The 18,838-nt window shown below is 44.1% G+C and overlaps 1 protein-coding gene across 3 annotated transcripts in view; it reads left to right on the forward strand.

The window, feature by feature from the left end:
* Positions 1-9,994, forward strand: part of POFUT1 (protein O-fucosyltransferase 1) — a 29,186-nt gene extending 19,192 nt beyond the window's left edge. For all 3 annotated transcript variants that reach the window (XM_088467094.1, XM_088467093.1, XM_088467095.1), the window contains 3 exons: positions 5,425-5,617; positions 8,635-8,877; positions 9,473-9,994. In XM_088467094.1, coding sequence (XP_088323220.1) covers positions 5,425-5,617; positions 8,635-8,877; positions 9,473-9,661 — 625 coding nt within the window. In that variant the 3' untranslated portion in view covers positions 9,662-9,994. The remainder of the gene's footprint in view (positions 1-5,424; positions 5,618-8,634; positions 8,878-9,472) is intronic.
* The last annotated feature ends 8,844 nt before the right edge of the window (positions 9,995-18,838 follow it).

Consider the following 18,838-nt stretch of genomic DNA (forward strand, 5'->3'; position numbering starts at 1 on the left):
TTATTAACCAATGAAAAAGATAAAATGTCAGCACTTTATATTTCTTCAAACCTAAAATCTAGTTTTCTTCAGGGCTACCAAACATTCTTTAATGTATATAAACAAAAATTGGAATGTGATTGTACTAATGATATTTGAGAGACAGCGATAGGAAGCCCTTTTTTTCCTTATGCATATCAGATTCCAGGAATCAAGTTTATTGAAGGACACTGCAGAGTGCTTATCAGAGCCTAAGATGACCATAGACCTTGAATACACAGTTATTTCCTATTGAATTACCCTAATTTTAGATTTATAATTCCCCTACACACTGAGACAGAAATAGAGGCATAGCCTACAAAATGGCTGCTTCACTTCTCTGCAGGTAACCGACCCATTCTAATTCAGTTTGTAGGAGCATAATCATGAAAAAATCTGCCCAGCCCCTGAAAATTAAGAATCCTTAAAGGTGCATATTGTGGCAATAAGGAATATGTTTTTTTGGGGGGAGGAGAAATGTATTGGCCTACCCCATGGAAATTAGCATTCTAATGCCATTTGCCAAGCATGCAAAATACAAAATGTACACTTTGCGGATCTTGTTACATAACGTTCCCGTAGAAAACTATGGGGACGGCTGCTGCAAGGACCGGCGATCAGAAAGCAGGAGATATTTTATATATCTCCTGGTTTCTATCATGTTACATGTTAGGGGTATTTAATTCTTCCCTTAAAAATGCAACATGGAAGTTTCTGTTCTTTTAAGGACAGAATTGCTTGATTAATAGGCTACTGAGATTATTTTCTTTGTTATTGGTAAAATGTCTGGGGTTCAGCAAATTAGAGAGGCCAGTCTTCACTGTAAACAAATTCTCTATTCACATTTACATTTTAACAAGGTCTATAGCTGTGGCGTCCAAACTGTTTATATATATATATATATATATATATATATATATATATTTATATTTAATCTGGCACTCGCTAATCCAAGCGTGTTAGTGTAGAGACGCTGTAACTATGAGATAATGTAAGAGCAGCAGTGGAGGCTTGCTTCAATGACACACACACACCAACCGTCTTCCTGTGGTCAACGTTTCAATGTCAAAGTATTTTTGTCAGGACAAAGACTAAACATAACACTCAACATTAAATACGTGTTCCCCGTCACCAAACTGGCGCACTGTCTCCCGCTGGTCTCATCAGAGGGCACACTCCCGATGACGTCACCCATGTGCACCCGTCACCATGGTCACAGACAATGTCTGCCAGTTAAAATAGGTGATAAGAGGGCATAATAAGCATACTAATAAGGATGTCTGGTCATGTGTGTATGATAAATAAATTTGCATATAAAGAAGTATATAGTATATAAAGAAGTATATAATAAAATCCCCATATTAGAAATAGAATATCGCCATGCAAACTTTTTATTTATATATATATATATATATATGTGTGTGTGTATTGACAGAATTTTCATATTTTGGCCTCTATTCACCACCACAATGGCTTTGAAATGAAACAAACAAGATGTGCTTTAACTGCAGACTTTCAGATTTAATTTGAGGGTAATTACATCCAATCAGGTGAACGGTGTAGGAATTACAACGGTTTCTATATGTGCCTCCCACTTTTTAAGGAGCCAAAAGTAATGGGACAAACTAAACAATCCTAAATCTAACTTTCACTTTTTAATACTTTGTTGCAAATCCTTTGCAGGCAATTACAGCCTGAAGTCTGCAACGCATAGACATCACCAGACGCTGGGTTTCATCCCTGGTGATGCTCTGCCAGGCCTCTACTGCAAATGTCTTCAGTTCCTGCTTGTTCTTGGGGCATTTTCCCTTCAGTTTTCTCTTCATCAAGTGAAATGCATGCTCAATCGGATTCAGGTCAGGGGATTGACTTTGTCCATTGCATAACATTCCACTTTTTAGCCTTAAAAAACTCTTTGGTTGCTTTTGCAGTATGCTTCGGGTCATTGTCCATCTGCACTGTGAAGCGCCGTCCAATGAGTTCTGAAGCATTTGACTGAATATGAGCATATAATATTGCCCGAACACTTCAGAATTCATTCTGCTGCTTTTGGGCCTGATTCAGAGCTGCTCGTAAGCGGCAGTACGCTCGTTCCGAGCGGTGTTCGCCCATCTGCGCATGCGTACGGTTTTTCAATACGCATGCGCGAACCCGTCAGTGCGGCCGAAAATCATTTGTTCGCTATATAGCGAATGCCTGCTATTTTGAATGACATGAGGAGGCGTTTGTGGGTGGTAACAGGGGAAGGTGCTTGAAAACGGGGAGTGGAGATCAGAACGCAGGCGTGCTTAAAGGTCAAAACGGGCTTTTTATGGGTGTGCATAATTAATACAGCAGCATCACTGACCACGTCACTGGGTTATTTTATAGCCAGAACTGCTCGCAAATTTGTGGTAGCAAAACAGTCCGCAAAGAGCGAACGGTTCATTTGAATAGCCACCCCTATTTTCTGGACGAGCGAGCGCTAATTGCGTCCGGCTCTGAATCAGGGCCTTTGTCAGCAGTCACATCATCAATAAATACAAGGGAACCAGTTCCATTGGCAGCCATACATGCCCCCGCCATGACACTACCACCACCATGCTTCACTGATGAGGTGGTATGTTTTGGATCATGAGCAGTTCCTTTTGTCTTCTCCATACTCTTCTCTTCCCATCACTCTGGTACAAGTTGATCTTTGTCTCATCTGTCCATAGGATGTTGTTCCAGAACTGTAATGGCTTTTTTAGATGTTGTTTGGCAAACTCTAATCTGGTCTTCCTGTTTTTGTGGCTCACCAATGGTTTACATCTTGTGGTGAACCCTCTATATTCACTCTTGTGAAGTCTTCTCTTGATTGTTGACTTTGACACATATACACCTACCTCCTGGAGAGTGTTCTTGATTTGGCCAACTGTTGTGAAGGGATTTTTTTCACCAGGGAAATAATTCTTCTGTCATCCACCACAGTTGTGTTCCGTGGTCTTCTGGGTCTTTTGGTGTTGCTGAGCTCTCTGTTGCGTTCTTTCTTTTTAAGAATGTTCCAAACAGTTGATTTGGCCACACCTAATGTTTTTGCTATCTCTCTGATGGGGTTGTTTTGATTTTTCAGTCTAATGATGGCTTGCTTCACTGATAGTGACAGCTCTTTGGATCTCATATTGAAAGTCGACAGCAACTGATTCCAAATGCAAATGTCACACCTAGAATCAACGCCAGACCTTTTGCCTGCTTAATTGATAATGAAATAACGAGGGAATAGCCCACACCTGTCCATGAAATAGCTTTTGAGTTGATAGTCCCATTACTTATGGCCCCTTAAAAAGTGGGTTGCACATATAGAAACCGTTGTAATTCCTACACCGTTCACCTGATTTGGATGTAATTACCCTCAATTAAATCTGAAAGTCTGCAGTTAAAGCACATCTTGTTTGTTTCATTTCAAAGCCATTGTGGTGGTGAATAGAGGCCAAAATATGAAAATTCTGTCAATGTCCCAATATTTATGCACCTGACTGTATGTATGTGTATATAATATATATATTATAATGGGTTTAAGTACTGGCTTAAAGAGACAGAACCACACCCAAGCATAATAACTAATGGGCCATTCTGTGTCAAATCAACACTTTTTGTTGTGTATAACAAGAAATGGTGGCTTGCTTATGTGATGGACAAGAATGAAGATGAAGACGAATTAAAAGTGACCTTCCTTCATCCAGCTGGACCTTCACCATCATTCTTCTAGCCAAGAAAGCCTGATGTACTATGGATACCTCTAATAGATGTCTTATGTAAAGTCGACCCTATAACTCCAACTGGAAGAATTTATATCATGTCTCCTGATGACACTTTAAAAACCACTGAGGCATTGTCAAACTATCTTCAGCTAACATTGTTGACTGACTAATACAATGTCAAGTATTTCTATTCAACTTGATTTGTATAATTAAACTAATGAAGCCATCAAATCTATTATTACCTATTACTACTTGTAATACACCCGGCTTTTTGAATAAACTACCTTGCTTTAAAATTATTTTTAACTATCAACCCATTATCCTCCCACTTTTACATTTTGACAAAGATTTAACATTAGTATAGACTATTTCCAGAATTTTTTTTTACTTTTTTGTCGACGCACTTTTTGAGATAATCATGATCGAAAATTTCAGTTTGAATTTCGGAAAAGTTTTTCCTCACAAAGCCTATTGTTGTATATCATAGGAAAGGGCATAAAAAACACAGTAAAATGACATCATTCCCACCTCTCTAGCTTAATTAGGAGAGCTGCTATGGCGATTTGAAAATATGCTGGTTGTGTGTTATTGACAGATTTTTGAAAACTTTACATAGCCATATTTTGGAAACGGCATAATATATTTAAATAATATATAGTATTTTTTTTAGACTACATATATACTCTCCATATACCAAATTTGAACAAAATCTGAGCTGGTGAGGGTAAAATCAGTATTTTGATTTGACACAGAAGAGCATAATGTGTATTTAAAATCTATGTGATACCTGGAGCCAAATGATCATATTTTTGAGAGTCACTGTAGGAACTGACTAGAATGGGAAGACCGTGACGTGGTTGGTCAGCTTGACAAATTATTGCAATACTTTGTAACTAACATTCCCTGGAATTAAAAGTACAGTTTGGAACATAATGGTGAGTGCTGAGTTTGTATGATTTTTTTAAAATTTAAATGGTGTGGTCATATACCACTGGCACCGCAGATGTTTGAGTGCCGTGGACCAAAGCCAATTGTGTGTGTGTGTGTGCCTGTGTGTGTGATGTGTCTCAGCTGTGGTGCAAATGGGTGGAGTAATTATAACCATCAAAAAGGAAGAAAAACCCACAACATGCACACTGCATATCACTATTGCTTTATAATAGATTTATTGATATGAAAAAATGTTAATATAATAACACAAGAATCTTAGGTTTGCTCCTACAATCCAAAAATATACTGGTAGGATAATTGTCTCCTGACAGAAAGCTCCACTAGGGCAGGGACTGATGTGGATGGGCAAATGTTCTCTGAAAAGCACTGCGGAAATGCATGCACTGTATAAATAACTGATAATGTACATTTTCCATACAAGTTTTGTTAACTAGTTATTTTCCTTTACTAATGAAACAATATACTTCTGCTGTAACTTACCTAGACATGATTTATTCCGTAGTCATTTGTGCCTTCCCTTCATTTACTGTGCAACATCCCTTTGTAGCGCATGTTGCGATAAGCCACTCGCAGGTGAGGTTGGTAACCGAACACATGCCGATTTCTTAGAAACTCAAATCGTAGCAATGGCAGGTGCCATAATGCTGGGGTTGGAAGCACAATGCATGCAAGGAGTAGAATGATGTACAAATAAACTCTTGCGGTCATAGCCCTTTGTTTTCTATTATTTTGTTAGATATCCCCCTTTGGAGCACCCAATTCTTGCACTTCCAGGGGCACCTGCCCAATTTCCAGTTCTAGAAGAGCACAGAGGCTTGCAAAAATATATGGTTTGGTCTAAAAAGATAGCTCAAGAGGGAGAGAAACAAATAAGTTCACTGCTGGTCAGACCTTATGTGGGCATTCATTTGAGGATCGGCTCTGACTGGGTAAGTATGAATGTCATATAAATTGGTGGCAGATAAGAACAACTTGGCCCATCTAGTATGCCCCTTTTATAACCTTATGGTAGCCTCAAACCCTATGTGATCCTTTGTTCTTTGTAAGCATATCCTTGTGTCTATCCCAAACATGTTCATATTGATTAACTGTATTAGCCTCTACCACCACTGATGGGAGGCTTTTACAGTTATCCACTACCCTTTCTGCAAATTAATTTTTCCTCAAATTTCCTCTGGACCTACCTCCCTCCAGTTTCAGTGCCTCGTGTTCTAACACTTCTCTTCCTTTGAAGAATGTTTCCCTCCTGCACCCTGTTAAAACTCTTGATATATTTGAAAGTTTCTATCATGCCCCCCCTTTCCCTTCTCTGCTCCAAACTATACATATTAAGATCTTTTAGTCTTTCCAGGTATGTTTTGTGATGTAGTCCATACACCATTTTAGTTGCACTTCTTTGTACAGTCCCTAATGTATTTATACCCTTCTGGAAATATTGCCTCCAGAACTGAACACAGCATTCTAGATGAGGCCGTACCAATGACCTATACAGTGGCATTATTACTTCTGTCTTCCTGCTGCTGATTCCTCTCCCTATGCAACCAAGCATCTGATTTGCCTTTTTCATTGCTTTGTTACATTATTTAATTACTTTTAAGTCACCTGAAATAGTGACTCTTAGGAGTCAAGCCTATTCCGTGCGATGTGCCATTGCAAAGGCGTTAAAACGACGGCAACAGACTGGCACATCACACCCTTTGCAGCCCGACTCGACCCTGAATTTGTTAAACTTTGCTAGCTTCCCTATGGGGCTGCGAGTAAAGTACGTCGAATCCAGGCTGCCGTAAAGTGCGGCCACTGCCGCGATGACTCACACCGGCGAGAACTTCGCGGCTAATAGGATTGACCCCTTAGATCACTTTCCTCCTCAGTAGTTTCCATTATTGTTTGACATGATCTCCCCCCTGCAAATATATGTTGTCTGGGATTCTGTAAAATGCTGGATCTGAGATATTCTACAACTCTTTTAAGAGTTTCCATCAATTTCCCAACTACTGATGTAAGACTCACTGGTCGGTAGTTACTTACGTCTTCCTTGCTTCCACGTTTGTGTAGTGGGACTACAGTCACTCTTTTCCAGTCCTCTGGAATTATTCCTGTAGCTAGTGACTGGTTGAATCATTCTGTTAATGGTGTTACCAGCACTTTTAGTATCCTTGGATGGGAATAGGTATGTAATGCCGGCTGTCTGGATGCCTCCTGTCAGAATACCAACAGTGGCATCCCGATGTTTGTTATCCCGTCAGGGGTCGGATAAGTATACTTACCCTCCCCCCTTCCCCCTCCTAAAACTAACCACTATCAGTATTGGGACCGGCGCTTGGATGTATCCCACACTTTTCTAGTGGCCATAGTTAAATGCATGTCCCTTTCTTGAGGACTACAATACAAACTAACCTTTTTCAGTTGGCTAAAGTAGAAAATACCCTCTTTGTCGTAAGTGAAATTAAAATCACGCCCCTTTCCTGCTGACCCTTGTACAATGAGGCACTTTAATGGTGGTTAGTGTAGGAAATGAAGGTAAAAAAGAACCGTCGCGGATGCAGTAAGTCTTTGTTTTTTATCCATTATTTCGATACACATTAATTGTCCTGAAACATTGGTTCAAACACTGAAGCTGGCTGAATTTGTGGCAGTGTGCTGGGCCTATATTTAGAGCACTACAAATTAATCTAGGAAGTGCTGAATACATTAAGTACTGTACTAAATGGGATCTTACTTGTCTCCGCCATGTGCTTTGCTCCAGCCATTCTAAGATCCAAAGTAAGACTAGGCAGCACCTTAAATCACTATAGGATTAAACTGTTTGATGTGCCCTTCTTATAAAATGTTTGCCATAATTGGTTCTTACTGGTTTTCCTTGTTCTTCACAATCTTTGAATGTGTTTTGAGCTACAAGATACAGATATGTCCTCATACTCTGGGGAAGGTGTATATAAAGCGACGATAGGGGGAAAACTGTAACTGCGCACATTAAATGCTGCAGCTACCGCTTCCATGCATGTAGTAATGCAGGGAAGTGAACAGCTATGCGCCCCTGTCATTATCGGTACTTCTGTCGTCAAGATAGGGCGCCGATGTACAGGCAGATGTATGACGGTCAGTCGCACTGACCGCTCTGACAGCTGCAGCTATTGATTTTGACAGCTGCAGCTGTCTGTTCCACAGCCAGGAATTGTGCATTCAAAAAACAATAACTTATTATTTTTTTTTTTTTTAACCATGCTGCAGGTGCCGCTGCAGGGTTTCTGACCAGCACATGTGCAGATGCATTACAAGCGCCGGTCAGAAGCCAAAAGAGGGAGCGTGCACTTTGGCAACCAGGTAATTTAACACACTCCATCTTCGGCAAGCCTACTGTTCATACATGCAGATGGTGACTGCAACTGCTTCCCCGCGATAAAAAGGGGAAGCAGGTCCAGACATTTAACATGTGTTAGTCGCCCCCTGCATACATCTCCCCCACTGTGGCTGTTAAAGTGGCAGCCCATGGTCTTTCGTGCAGTATGTGGTCAATCAAATTAGTTCCAAAATTGCCGCTGCCACAGCATTAAAACGCTGGCAACGGCACAGCATCTCGCACCCCTCTTGGTCCACTCAGCCCGAATTCGCTTATTTTTAGTTTTCGGTGAATTCACACTGCCATAAAGCGCTGACTCGCACCCACGATGGATTCACAGCTAATTGGGATGACCCCTTTGAGTGGTATTTCGCTGCGTCTGTGATGCAAAAATGACTCCAAAATTTATTTTAAAAACGGGTCGCTACAGTACATAGCTCGGTACGGCTCAGTCGTGCCAGGTGTCTCATGCCTTGCGACGTATTGAGGCTAGGTGTATGAGGATACATCTGTAAGATGACTAAGCAATGTATAATTTGACTGAAGGCTGCCAGAACCACTCAAGTATTATGAAAGTGAAATTAATTGTTTTTTTCTACACTGCAGGTAAATGCTTGTAAAATGGTGAAGGATGGCACAGCCGGACCTCACTTCATGGCTTCTCCACAATGTGTCGGGTATGACCAACAGAATGCAAGCCCCCTCACTATGGAGATGTGTCTGCCAGACCTCAAACAGATTAAACGTGCGCTGGCACATTGGGTAAAGAAGACAAAGTCCCGAGCCGTGTATATTGCTACGGACTCCACCTCTTACACTGCTGAATTACAGAGATTCTTGGGGGAAAGGGTGAGTTATTCCCATCTACTAGCTGTATGTGCCAGTTATGTGGGTGCTCGAGCATCCTTAATATTTGTGCCACCCGCAGTCATCTCTATTTGAAGAATTTTTGAGGTATATGGTGGATGTGCTTTGAACACGCTTTGTATAATTATTGGACAATAAATCCTTATTTATACCAATTAGTTTTGAATTTCAGCTATGTTTGCAATAATAGATCAAAATACTGTGAGGCAATTGCATCTCATATCTTAATTTTTTATTAGTTGGGCTAAACTTCGCTAAAGATTCCATTGTTGTGAGTTGATTGCAACAATAACAATTTATGAAGGGGGTGTCCATCTACAGAGCACTTTAATTTATTGGTTTGTACGTGTAGTCCTGTCATTTTTACAAAGTACTTCACTTTTACCTTCCTGTGAGTTCACCAAGCCTGGAAGTGAGGACCTTGCATAGAAGGACATCAGGGAGATAACCCAGTGCAAAACACTGTGTAAATGTTAAAGGAGGGCACTTAGGAACCATCATGTCTATAGTCACTATAAGGTCAGTGGAAGACTGTATTTTATGTTTAAACTGATTTATTTCTTTTTTTTATGTTTAGGTAAATGTGGTGAGTCTAGAGCCAGAGGTGGCCCAAATAGATCTGTATATTCTCAGCCAGTCTGACCATTTTATTGGGAACTGCGTTTCGTCATTTACAGCCTTTGTGAAGAGGGAACGTGATATACAGGGGAAACCTTCTTCTTTCTTTGGCATGGACTCCCTGGCTAGGAAGCAAGATGAGCTCTGAGCGAGGTGACCAGAGACAGCTTGACCATTCCTGTGTCCTTTTCAGAAGCATCTGGATCTCCGTATTATGACATTCTCAACCAAATGAATAGAAAACAGACCTGTGGAAAAATTCATCAGTCCTGTATCAAAAAATCCTGTTTCCGATAAACGTTCTTTAGAACAGTTGGTTATTCTGGTACCAGACAGAGTATCCGTATTATTGGGATGGCACTTACTGAGCGGAACACATACAATAATTAATGTCTGATGGCACATAATAAAAAATAGCTGTTCTTATTAAAATGTTAATAATTATTTTGTACAGACTTCTATAATAAAATTTTTAAAAATCCGAATGTTTAATGTTTTTTCTGTGAGATCAGATGGTTTGGAAGAGAAATTACAAGTATGCATATATTCTACAACAAATGGACCTGTCTGATTTCTGCATGGCTGTCCATAGTATTAGATTAACAAAAACAAAGTAAAAAAACTAAATGTTTAGGCAAATAAAAGTACCTGAAATAATTGAAAGGTGGTGTATTTAATGGCTAACTATGGTGGAAATCATTGCAAACTTGTATAATTCTGAAGCCCCTTTGCTTATCAAACTAACAAAAGATTACCTAAAATTCTGCTTATTTAGCTGCTTATGTTATTCGGCTAGTTTCATCCCCCTGCCAGTGGCATCTTCATGCAAATGAAAAGGAGTCGTCTAACTGTCGTAAAAAACATGGAGTTTGATGGGTGAAAGAAACCCACCGATCCTTTTAAAATGTTTTGTGTGTTTTTTTCTTCTGAGTGGGTAGGGTATTTTTGATCTTTTCTATCTAAGGGCCTGAGTCAGTAAGGATCGCTATTGCAAATACGCACGCAGTAGGCAGATTTTTGCATTCTGCGCATGACTATGTATCGCAGTGCGCGAAGACTCCACAGAGATCGGAGTAACTACACAGACCCATCGCAGTGTGACAGGAAGCACCGTTAAAGAGGGGGGGGGGTGTCGGAGAAACGCAGGTGTGTCAGTGCGTTTGGACACCGTTGCATGGGTGTGCATAAATTAGCCATTGCGATGGGATACGCAGCTTGAGCTCGCAATTCCTAAGTAAGTCAGGGCTGCTGTGATTCTGCGTGAGGAACCGATAGTACTCAATGGTTTTGCTATTTAGCTAAGTATTATAGATGTGCGTAAGGGGATGTGGGGATCCTTATGGTAGGCTACGACGGCATCGCAATTGCAATCATTAGCATATTTTCGCAGTGGATCTGCGTACGATTTCGGAGCTACTATCGCAATAGCGATCCTTACTGAATCAGGCCTTAAGTGTTAACACTAGCAATATGCTTGCACCATGTATTGTTTTATTTTACTGTGTAAGTCTGTACCAAGGATCTGTCACCCTAACTATGAACATTCTTCATTGTTTTAAGTTTGCTACCTCACTCAGTGTTTCTTGTTCTAAATGTGGTCTTAAAATATAGATCCCTCCTCACATCCGCTTTAAATAAAGAATGAAATATGTATTTCTATTTAAAATGTAACTTTTTTAATGTTTTCATATCAAGCTTTGTAAAGATGCTTATTTTATTTTTTCACTAAACGCTTGTTTATATTGAGATACCCCATTCCATCAGTGGAATTCCCATCTGGGCAGCTAACATTATCTGACTAACAGTGGCTATAATGGGTGCAATGTGTGCGGGGCACACGGGTCCAGGGGGCCCCGCACCGCACACACTACACCCATTTTTTTATTTTTTTTTAACTTACCTTTCCGTGGACCCGCGTCGGGTCTCAGCGCTGCTCAGAACACCGGAAAATGGCCGCTGCGGCCATTTTCCCGGTGTTCTGCGCATGCGCAGTAGACTCCGGGCACTAGAGTGTGCCCGGAGTCTACTGTGCATGCGCTGAACACCGAAAACTGTCCGCCGAGGCCATTTTCTGGCGTTCTGCGCATGCGCAATAGACTCTGAGCACACTCTAGTGCCCGGAGTCTACTAAGGCTTCGGTGCTGGCCAGCCGCGTCAGTCGGCTGCAATGCCACCAGGGAGAGAGGAGGGGGCCCCGCATGGTGAGTGCACACATTCCCCCTCCTCTCTTAAGACGCTCCTGCTGACTAACATGAGCAATGGGAGACATTTTTAGTCATGGAGTACTGAACCCATTTGTGGCTAATTAAGCCATATGCTACAACTGTTTTTATTTTATCTGTCCATCTTTATTTTTTTTTTTAACTGGTAAAAGGAGGGAAAACAGTTGCATAGAACTCTATGAACAATTAATGGTAATGCAATGTCCTCATATGAGAATTTACAGAAGGGGATGCTGGAACAGGGATGGCATGAACTGCATGCGAGTGTATGTCTGTCCTCCACATCCATGTCAAATAATGTAACGGAGGGAGACCGAAATAAAAAAAGGTAATGTGCTCATGGTTTTAACTTGCTATGAGGGAATTATTGAAGACAAATCCAGTTTTGAGGTGCCCCTGACAAGGAAGGTGAAACTAATAGGCTAGCTACACTCCTTAATATCAAGTATCGCTGACAGGTCCACTGTAATATAATGCATAGAACCTTAGAAAGGTCTGGATAGAAAACCATGTGACCGCCTTACAAAGCTGAACAGCCGAGGCACCACGGCGCCCACTAGGGGCCCACAGGCCTGCCTCTGTGTAAGCCTCTGATATAGTCACACAAAGCCATCTAGCCAATGTTTGCTCTTTGGCTGGCCATCCCTTCTTGTGAAATCCACAGAGCACAAATAAGGAGTCCGATTTTCAAAGGGAACTGGCCCGGTCCACATAAATTCTGAGAGCACGGACCACTTCCAAGGATGCCTCACCTGCCGAGAGGTCAGGTGACTGAAAGGCTGGTACTATAGTTTCCTGATTAATGTGGAAATTAGAAACCACTTTAGGAAGACACTCAGGGCGAGTGCGAAGCACAGCCCTGTCCTGGTGAAATATTAGAAAGGGAGAGCGACAGGAGAGCGCCCCCAATTCTGACACCCTCCTGCAGTGGCGTAACTACTGCCCCCGCAGCCCCCGCGGTGGCTTGGAGGCGCTGGGTAGCTTGGGGGCGACGGGAGCAGTAGTAGTAACTACGGAGGGTGCAGGGGTCGCACACCCTGCACCCTCCATCTGCCGGGCACCCGCTGAGTGTGTTACCAGCGGGCGCCCGGCTCCTATTCAAACCCCCGGCGGCAGCCGGAGGACGTAGCTCCCTCCGGCTTCCGGGTCCCGCAGGGCACTATGGAAGTGACGTAATGACGTCACTCCCATAGTGCCGAGGAGCGGACGCCGGGGTATGGACGGTAGCAGCACTGGAGCGGGGATAAAGGTAAGTGTCTGTTTTTTTCTTTTGTGTGTGTGTGTGTGTGTTTGTTTGTGTGCGCGCGGAGGGGGGGAGCAACTACAGACGGCTAACTACTAGAAGGGGCACTACAGGGGGCCCTGCATAATGGGCACTACTACAGGGGGCCCTGCATAAGGGGCACTACTACAGGGGGCATTGCATAAGGGGCACTACTACAGGGGACATTGCATAAGGGGCACTACTACAGGGGGCATTGCATAAGGGGCACTAGTATAGGGGGCATTGCATTTTGGGGCAAAACTACAGGGGGCACTGTATAAGGGGCACTAATTTGATACACAGTTTACAGGTTATAATCTATGTTCCCAATAATCTGGTTCTACACGGACATAAAAACTGTGCAACCTGTCTTGAGCTGAGGTGACGGACTGGCAGGAGCAGAAAGGAGGGTTGGTGAAGTAGATCTGTCAGGGTGGGATGTAATGGGCATTAATGTTTGGCATAATGTGTATTTGGCATTACTGTGTGCACAATGTGCTATTAGGGGCATTACTGTGTGGCATAATGTGTAAGGGGCATTACTGTGTGGCATAATGTGTTGTATGTGGCATAATCTGTTGTATGTGGCATTACAGTGTGGCATAATGTGAAATAGGGGCATTACAGCATGGCATAAATTTGTTATAAGCGCTTTACTGTATGTCATTATGTTATATGTGGCATTATTGTGTGGGATGTGTGAGGGGCATTGCTGTGTGGCTTAATGTGTTGTAAGGGGCACTCCGGTGTGGCATAATGTGTTGTAAGGGGCATTCCGGTGTGGCACACTGTATTATAAGTGGCATTACTTAGTGTGTGGGGGGGGGAGGTTGGGGGGGTACTGCGCCTGAAACGTTTTTGGCATGGGGGAGCAAAATTTATAGTTACGCCACTGCCCTCCTGGCAGATGCAATTGCCAGAAGAGAAAGAGTTTTAGCTGTTAAACACTTAATTTCCACCGAATCTAGTGGTTCAAATGGAGGGCCCGGACAACTACCGCCAAATCCCAGTGGATATCCGGGAGCGGAGCTATCCTTCGCTTGAACCACACTGACAGTACAGAGACATGCACCTTCAACGAGGCCAGGCGTAGGCCAAGGTCCAAACTAGCTTGAAGGAATGCTAGTATTTTGGAAACACGAAAAACTTGAGGGTCATAATGCCTTGTGCGACACCACTGGAAATAAGTATGCCACACTCTGTGATAGATCCTGGCTGAGGCAGGTTTATGTGCTCAAAGCATCGTGTTGATGACCGAGCTAGAGAATCCCCTGGACCTTATGATGGATGTCTCAAGAGCCATGCGGTCAAAGACAGACGATCCAGGACCGGGTAAAGGCAAGGACCCTGAGACAACAATTCTGGACGCTGAGGTAGCAGGAATGGACTGTCAGTGGAGAGACTCCGCAGATCTGAGTACCAGTGACTTCTGGGCCAAGCTGGAGCCACTAGCAAGACCGTCCTGTTTGAACTTCTGAGGAAGCAGGGATGCTGGAGGAAATAGGTAAGCAAACTGGAATGTCCACTTCACTGACGGAGCGTCCACTAAGCTTGCTTCGGCATATGTTGTTCTGGACCTGTACACTGGCAACTTGTGATTTTGACGGGAGGCCATGAGGTCCACCTCTGGGGGGCCCCATTTGTCCAGTAGGAGTTGAAACACCTCTTGGTGAAGAGAACATTCCCCTGGATGCACGTTGTGACAGCTGAGGAAGTCCGCTTCCCAATTGAGGACTCCCGGAATGAACACTGCCGAGATGGCTGGGAGGTGACACTCTGCTCAAGTCAGGGTGAGGGACACTTCTGTCATTGCTGTCCGACTTCGAGTGCCCACTTGATGGTTGATGTCCTCCAGGACATTCACCCAGCTCTCTATTGCCTTGGCCACCCATGAAATAGCCATGGACGGACGGGCCACGGTTCCCGAGAGAGAGAAAATCGATTTCAGGCACGTCTCCACCTTCCTATCTGTAGAATCCTTCAGGGAAGAAATGGAAGGCATTGGCAGCGTAACACTTTTAATCAGGTGAGTAACGGGAGAATCTACCACAGGTGGTGATTCCCACTTCTTGCAGTGACCCTCAGGGAACGGATAGCATGAGGCCAAACGATTTTGCGGTTGATACCTCTTACCAGGCGATTGCCAGGCCTCTGCCATGTGGTCTACTAGCTGGTCAGAGAGAGGGAAAACTGCTGAAGTCACCTTTACCTGTTTAAATTTAGGGTATTTGGATTTAGGGGCAGGAACGTCATCCTCTCTATCTAGTATGGATCGGACCAACCGTACCAATGCTGGAATATTAAAATTTGATTTAGGCTTCACCTCCTGTGAAGGAGAATCAGAATCAGACGCCTCAGCTACTTCCCCATCATCTGATGACATGTTTGTGTCCTGCGGAGACTGGGATGACAATACAGGGCGTTTACATGCCTTCTGAGGTCTTTCATTCCGCAACATGGTCTGAAAGACAGTAGACTCTGAACTGAACTAGATAAAACATCCACCCATGGTGGTTGTACAGCTTGCGTAAGACCCTTGAAGGGAATGACAGACTGTTGTGGTACTGGAGGAGATTGCATATAGGGCCTGATTCAGACTGGGGAATAGAGTGAGATATCTCTCAACTGCAGTGGCGAATCTAGACTTTTCTTTTAGGGGGGGCGGTTTAATAATAACCCTGACTCCTCCTCTTTTCTATTCTGGCACCACCCCTTTCTAGTCCCAACTCCTTACCTTTTAAAGCTGTTTTTTTTTTTTTTTAGTTTGATGGTCACATTTATTATTCCAATTTATATCTTTCTTATTTGGGAGCACCTATGTATACAAATGCTTGGTGTGAATTCTCATTTAACTCCAATATACAATAGATGACAGATGTTGCTTGGAATTCACATAGAAATGTGTGTGTGCCCTCCATGCTCCCCCCTCAGTTAGTGCCATAAGGTGCAGTACAGTACAATGGTGAATGCAAGGTGCCGCCCAGTATTCCTGGAGGCACACACACACTATATATATATATATATAATTTTTTTGTTAACACCAGGGAGTATACATACGATGCTGTGTTGTGTGCCTTCACAAAAGTAATAATAGTCACTGGTGTGGCACTCCAAACAATAAATCCATCACTGGACAGCGCTTCTGTAGGTCAACGTTTCAATGTTTTAATCACATTTTCACCAGGACATAAAAACACAACCGGAGCTTACCTTCATCACCCAGTGAAGGGGCGTACTGAAGCGGGGCGGGACTGCACACCCGGCCGTCGGAACATGCTACTGACGTCATCACCTGGTCATCTATGTCAGTAGCATATTGTTCCGACGGCGGGTGTGCAGTCCCGCCCCGCTTCAGTACGCCCCTTCCACTGGGCGATAAGGTAAGCTCCGGTTGTGTTTTTATGTCCTGGTGAAAATGTGATTAAAACGTTGACCTACAGAAGCGCTGTCCAGTGATGGATTTATTGTTTGGAATTCCACACCTGTGACTATTTTATTTAATATATATATATATATATATATATATATTATAGCACACGCACATATTACATAGGGACATACGTATACACCCACACATACATGGGGACATACATACACACACACCCACAGATACATAGGGACATGCATGCATACATACACACCCACACTTACATAGGGACATGCATACATACACACCCACACTTACATAGGGACATGCATACATACACACCCACACTAACATACATACATACATACACACCCACACTTACATAGGGACATACATACATACACACCCACACTTATATAAATGTAATCATAAGACACACTTACTTTTGGATCCTATCCTGACATGTTTCCATCATTAGGCTCCGCTCCCCGCGGCATAATCTCGCGATTCGCGGGTCTCAGCTAGCAGCAGCACTGAGGCCCCAGACACAGGAGCAGCAGAGTGGGAGGCTGGCCCATCAGCCAGCAGCAGCAGCATCTGACCCCGGACACAGAAGCAGGAAGGGAAGGTGCAGAGCGGGAGGCGGGCCCATTAGCCAGCATCAGCACTAGTCCGCCGGAGCAGGAGGGAGAGCAGCAGCAGCACTCAGGCCTCGGAAAGAGGAGCAGCAGAGCGGCAGGCGGGCCCATCAGCAGCACTCAGTCCCTGGACACAGGAGGAGCAGGAGGGGGAGAAGCAGAGCGGGAGGCAGGCCCATCAGCCTGCAGCAGCGCAAGTCACGGGAGCAGGAGGCGGGCCCATCACCAGCAGCATCACCAACCAGGATGACGCTAGGGGGGGGGCGATCGCTCCAATCGCCCCCCTCTGGATCCGCCACTGCTCAACTGTGAACCTGAACAAACCATATTGCTACGCAAGGGGTGTAAATACATAATTTTTTTTACATGGGTAAATACTGGCTGCTTTTGCATGTAGCCCACAAATACTGCACAGCTTTATTATTACTCTACAAGTTAGATGTCAGTTTGCAAACACTCCTCCCAAATCTAAATCTCTGCACATTTTAAATCTGCCCCACCTGCAGTGCAGCATGGTTTCACCAAGATGATCAGTTGAGAGAGATATCTCTCTCTATTCCCGTCTAAATCAGGCCCATAGTGCGGAAACCCCTGGTAGGGAGTGACAGTCTGTGGCACAGGAGTAGACTGCAACAACTGTGGGATACCCTGAGAGGGAAGGATGGCTTGTTGGGGTAACCCCATATGGGGCAAAATGGCCAAGACCATTAGGCGATCCGCAATGGAGGCCAGCACCTGAGAAAAAAACGCCCAAGGGGGATCCTGTCCCGTTGTTGGGGGATTTGAGGGGCCAGGCAACTGATAGCACCTCACACATAATCCATCTTGAGATAAATCCTTCTTTCCCACCCCTCCAGCACAGAGCCTGCTAGAGAGCAGAGTGTGTGCAGCAGTGCGCTCAACCACCTCGTCAGACATGTCTGACAATATATACAGTATATATATATAGAGAGAGAGAGAGAGAGAGAGAACTAAATCAGGAAGCGCAATACTAGACACTCACAAAGTAGGCAAATCACTGGCCCAACAATATCGCACTGTGCAGCACACAACTCTATGTGACAGACCTCACAAATACTTGAGTCTATATACTGTATGTGAGATCAAAGAACCTCCCCAAATACACCTGTTAGGGCTGTAGAAAGGGATAGGTATAAACTGACAGAATCTGAAAAAAGACACAGACAGTCAGCGCTAGCATAAGTCACATACAATGCAGATAGAAATCACCTACTGCAAAGTGGCACTACAATCAACTGCCCAGATTCAGTGTCTGGCAAGGCTATAGTGCTGTATACACTAACCCCAGGGGAGAGGCATACAGGGGGACTGGTCCGCATGCTGCCCGGAGAGATCTGCGATGCACCAAGAGAAAGTGGCCGCTGGAGACCTCAGAAGCGGTGTGGCCGTAGGAGAGCAGCTCCGCAAAGCCAGACCTTAGTGGAAAGGCGCTCTGAGCTGAGGGGAAGAGTCGGTAAACAGGGAAGGCTGCCTCCCCTGGCCAGCAATTAACCCCCGGGACGCTGGTTCCCGCTACCAACTTCAAGTCCCTGGTGGTCTAGTGGAAGCACAGGGTATGGAGGGCCTGCCAGCACCTCCCGTTTGTCCCCAGAGACCGGAGGTTTGGATTGCTAACACGCGGATCACCGCAAGCGGTGATCCGCTCTTACCTGTCAACATACATCCGGCAGCAGTCCAGAGAGTCTCGCGGGGCCCGGCCGAGATCACCAGATCTGTACGTCGCTGTGACAGAGCGACAGTGCAGGCGTCCTATGGACAGTCTGCCGCTGCCCGCCCTGAAGAGTTAAGGTAAAAAAAAACTAATAACTCATAA

This window comes from Taudactylus pleione, unplaced genomic scaffold (genome assembly GCF_031769625.1).
Source record: "Taudactylus pleione unplaced genomic scaffold, aTauple2 ptg000069l, whole genome shotgun sequence".
NCBI lineage: Eukaryota > Metazoa > Chordata > Amphibia > Anura > Myobatrachidae > Taudactylus > Taudactylus pleione.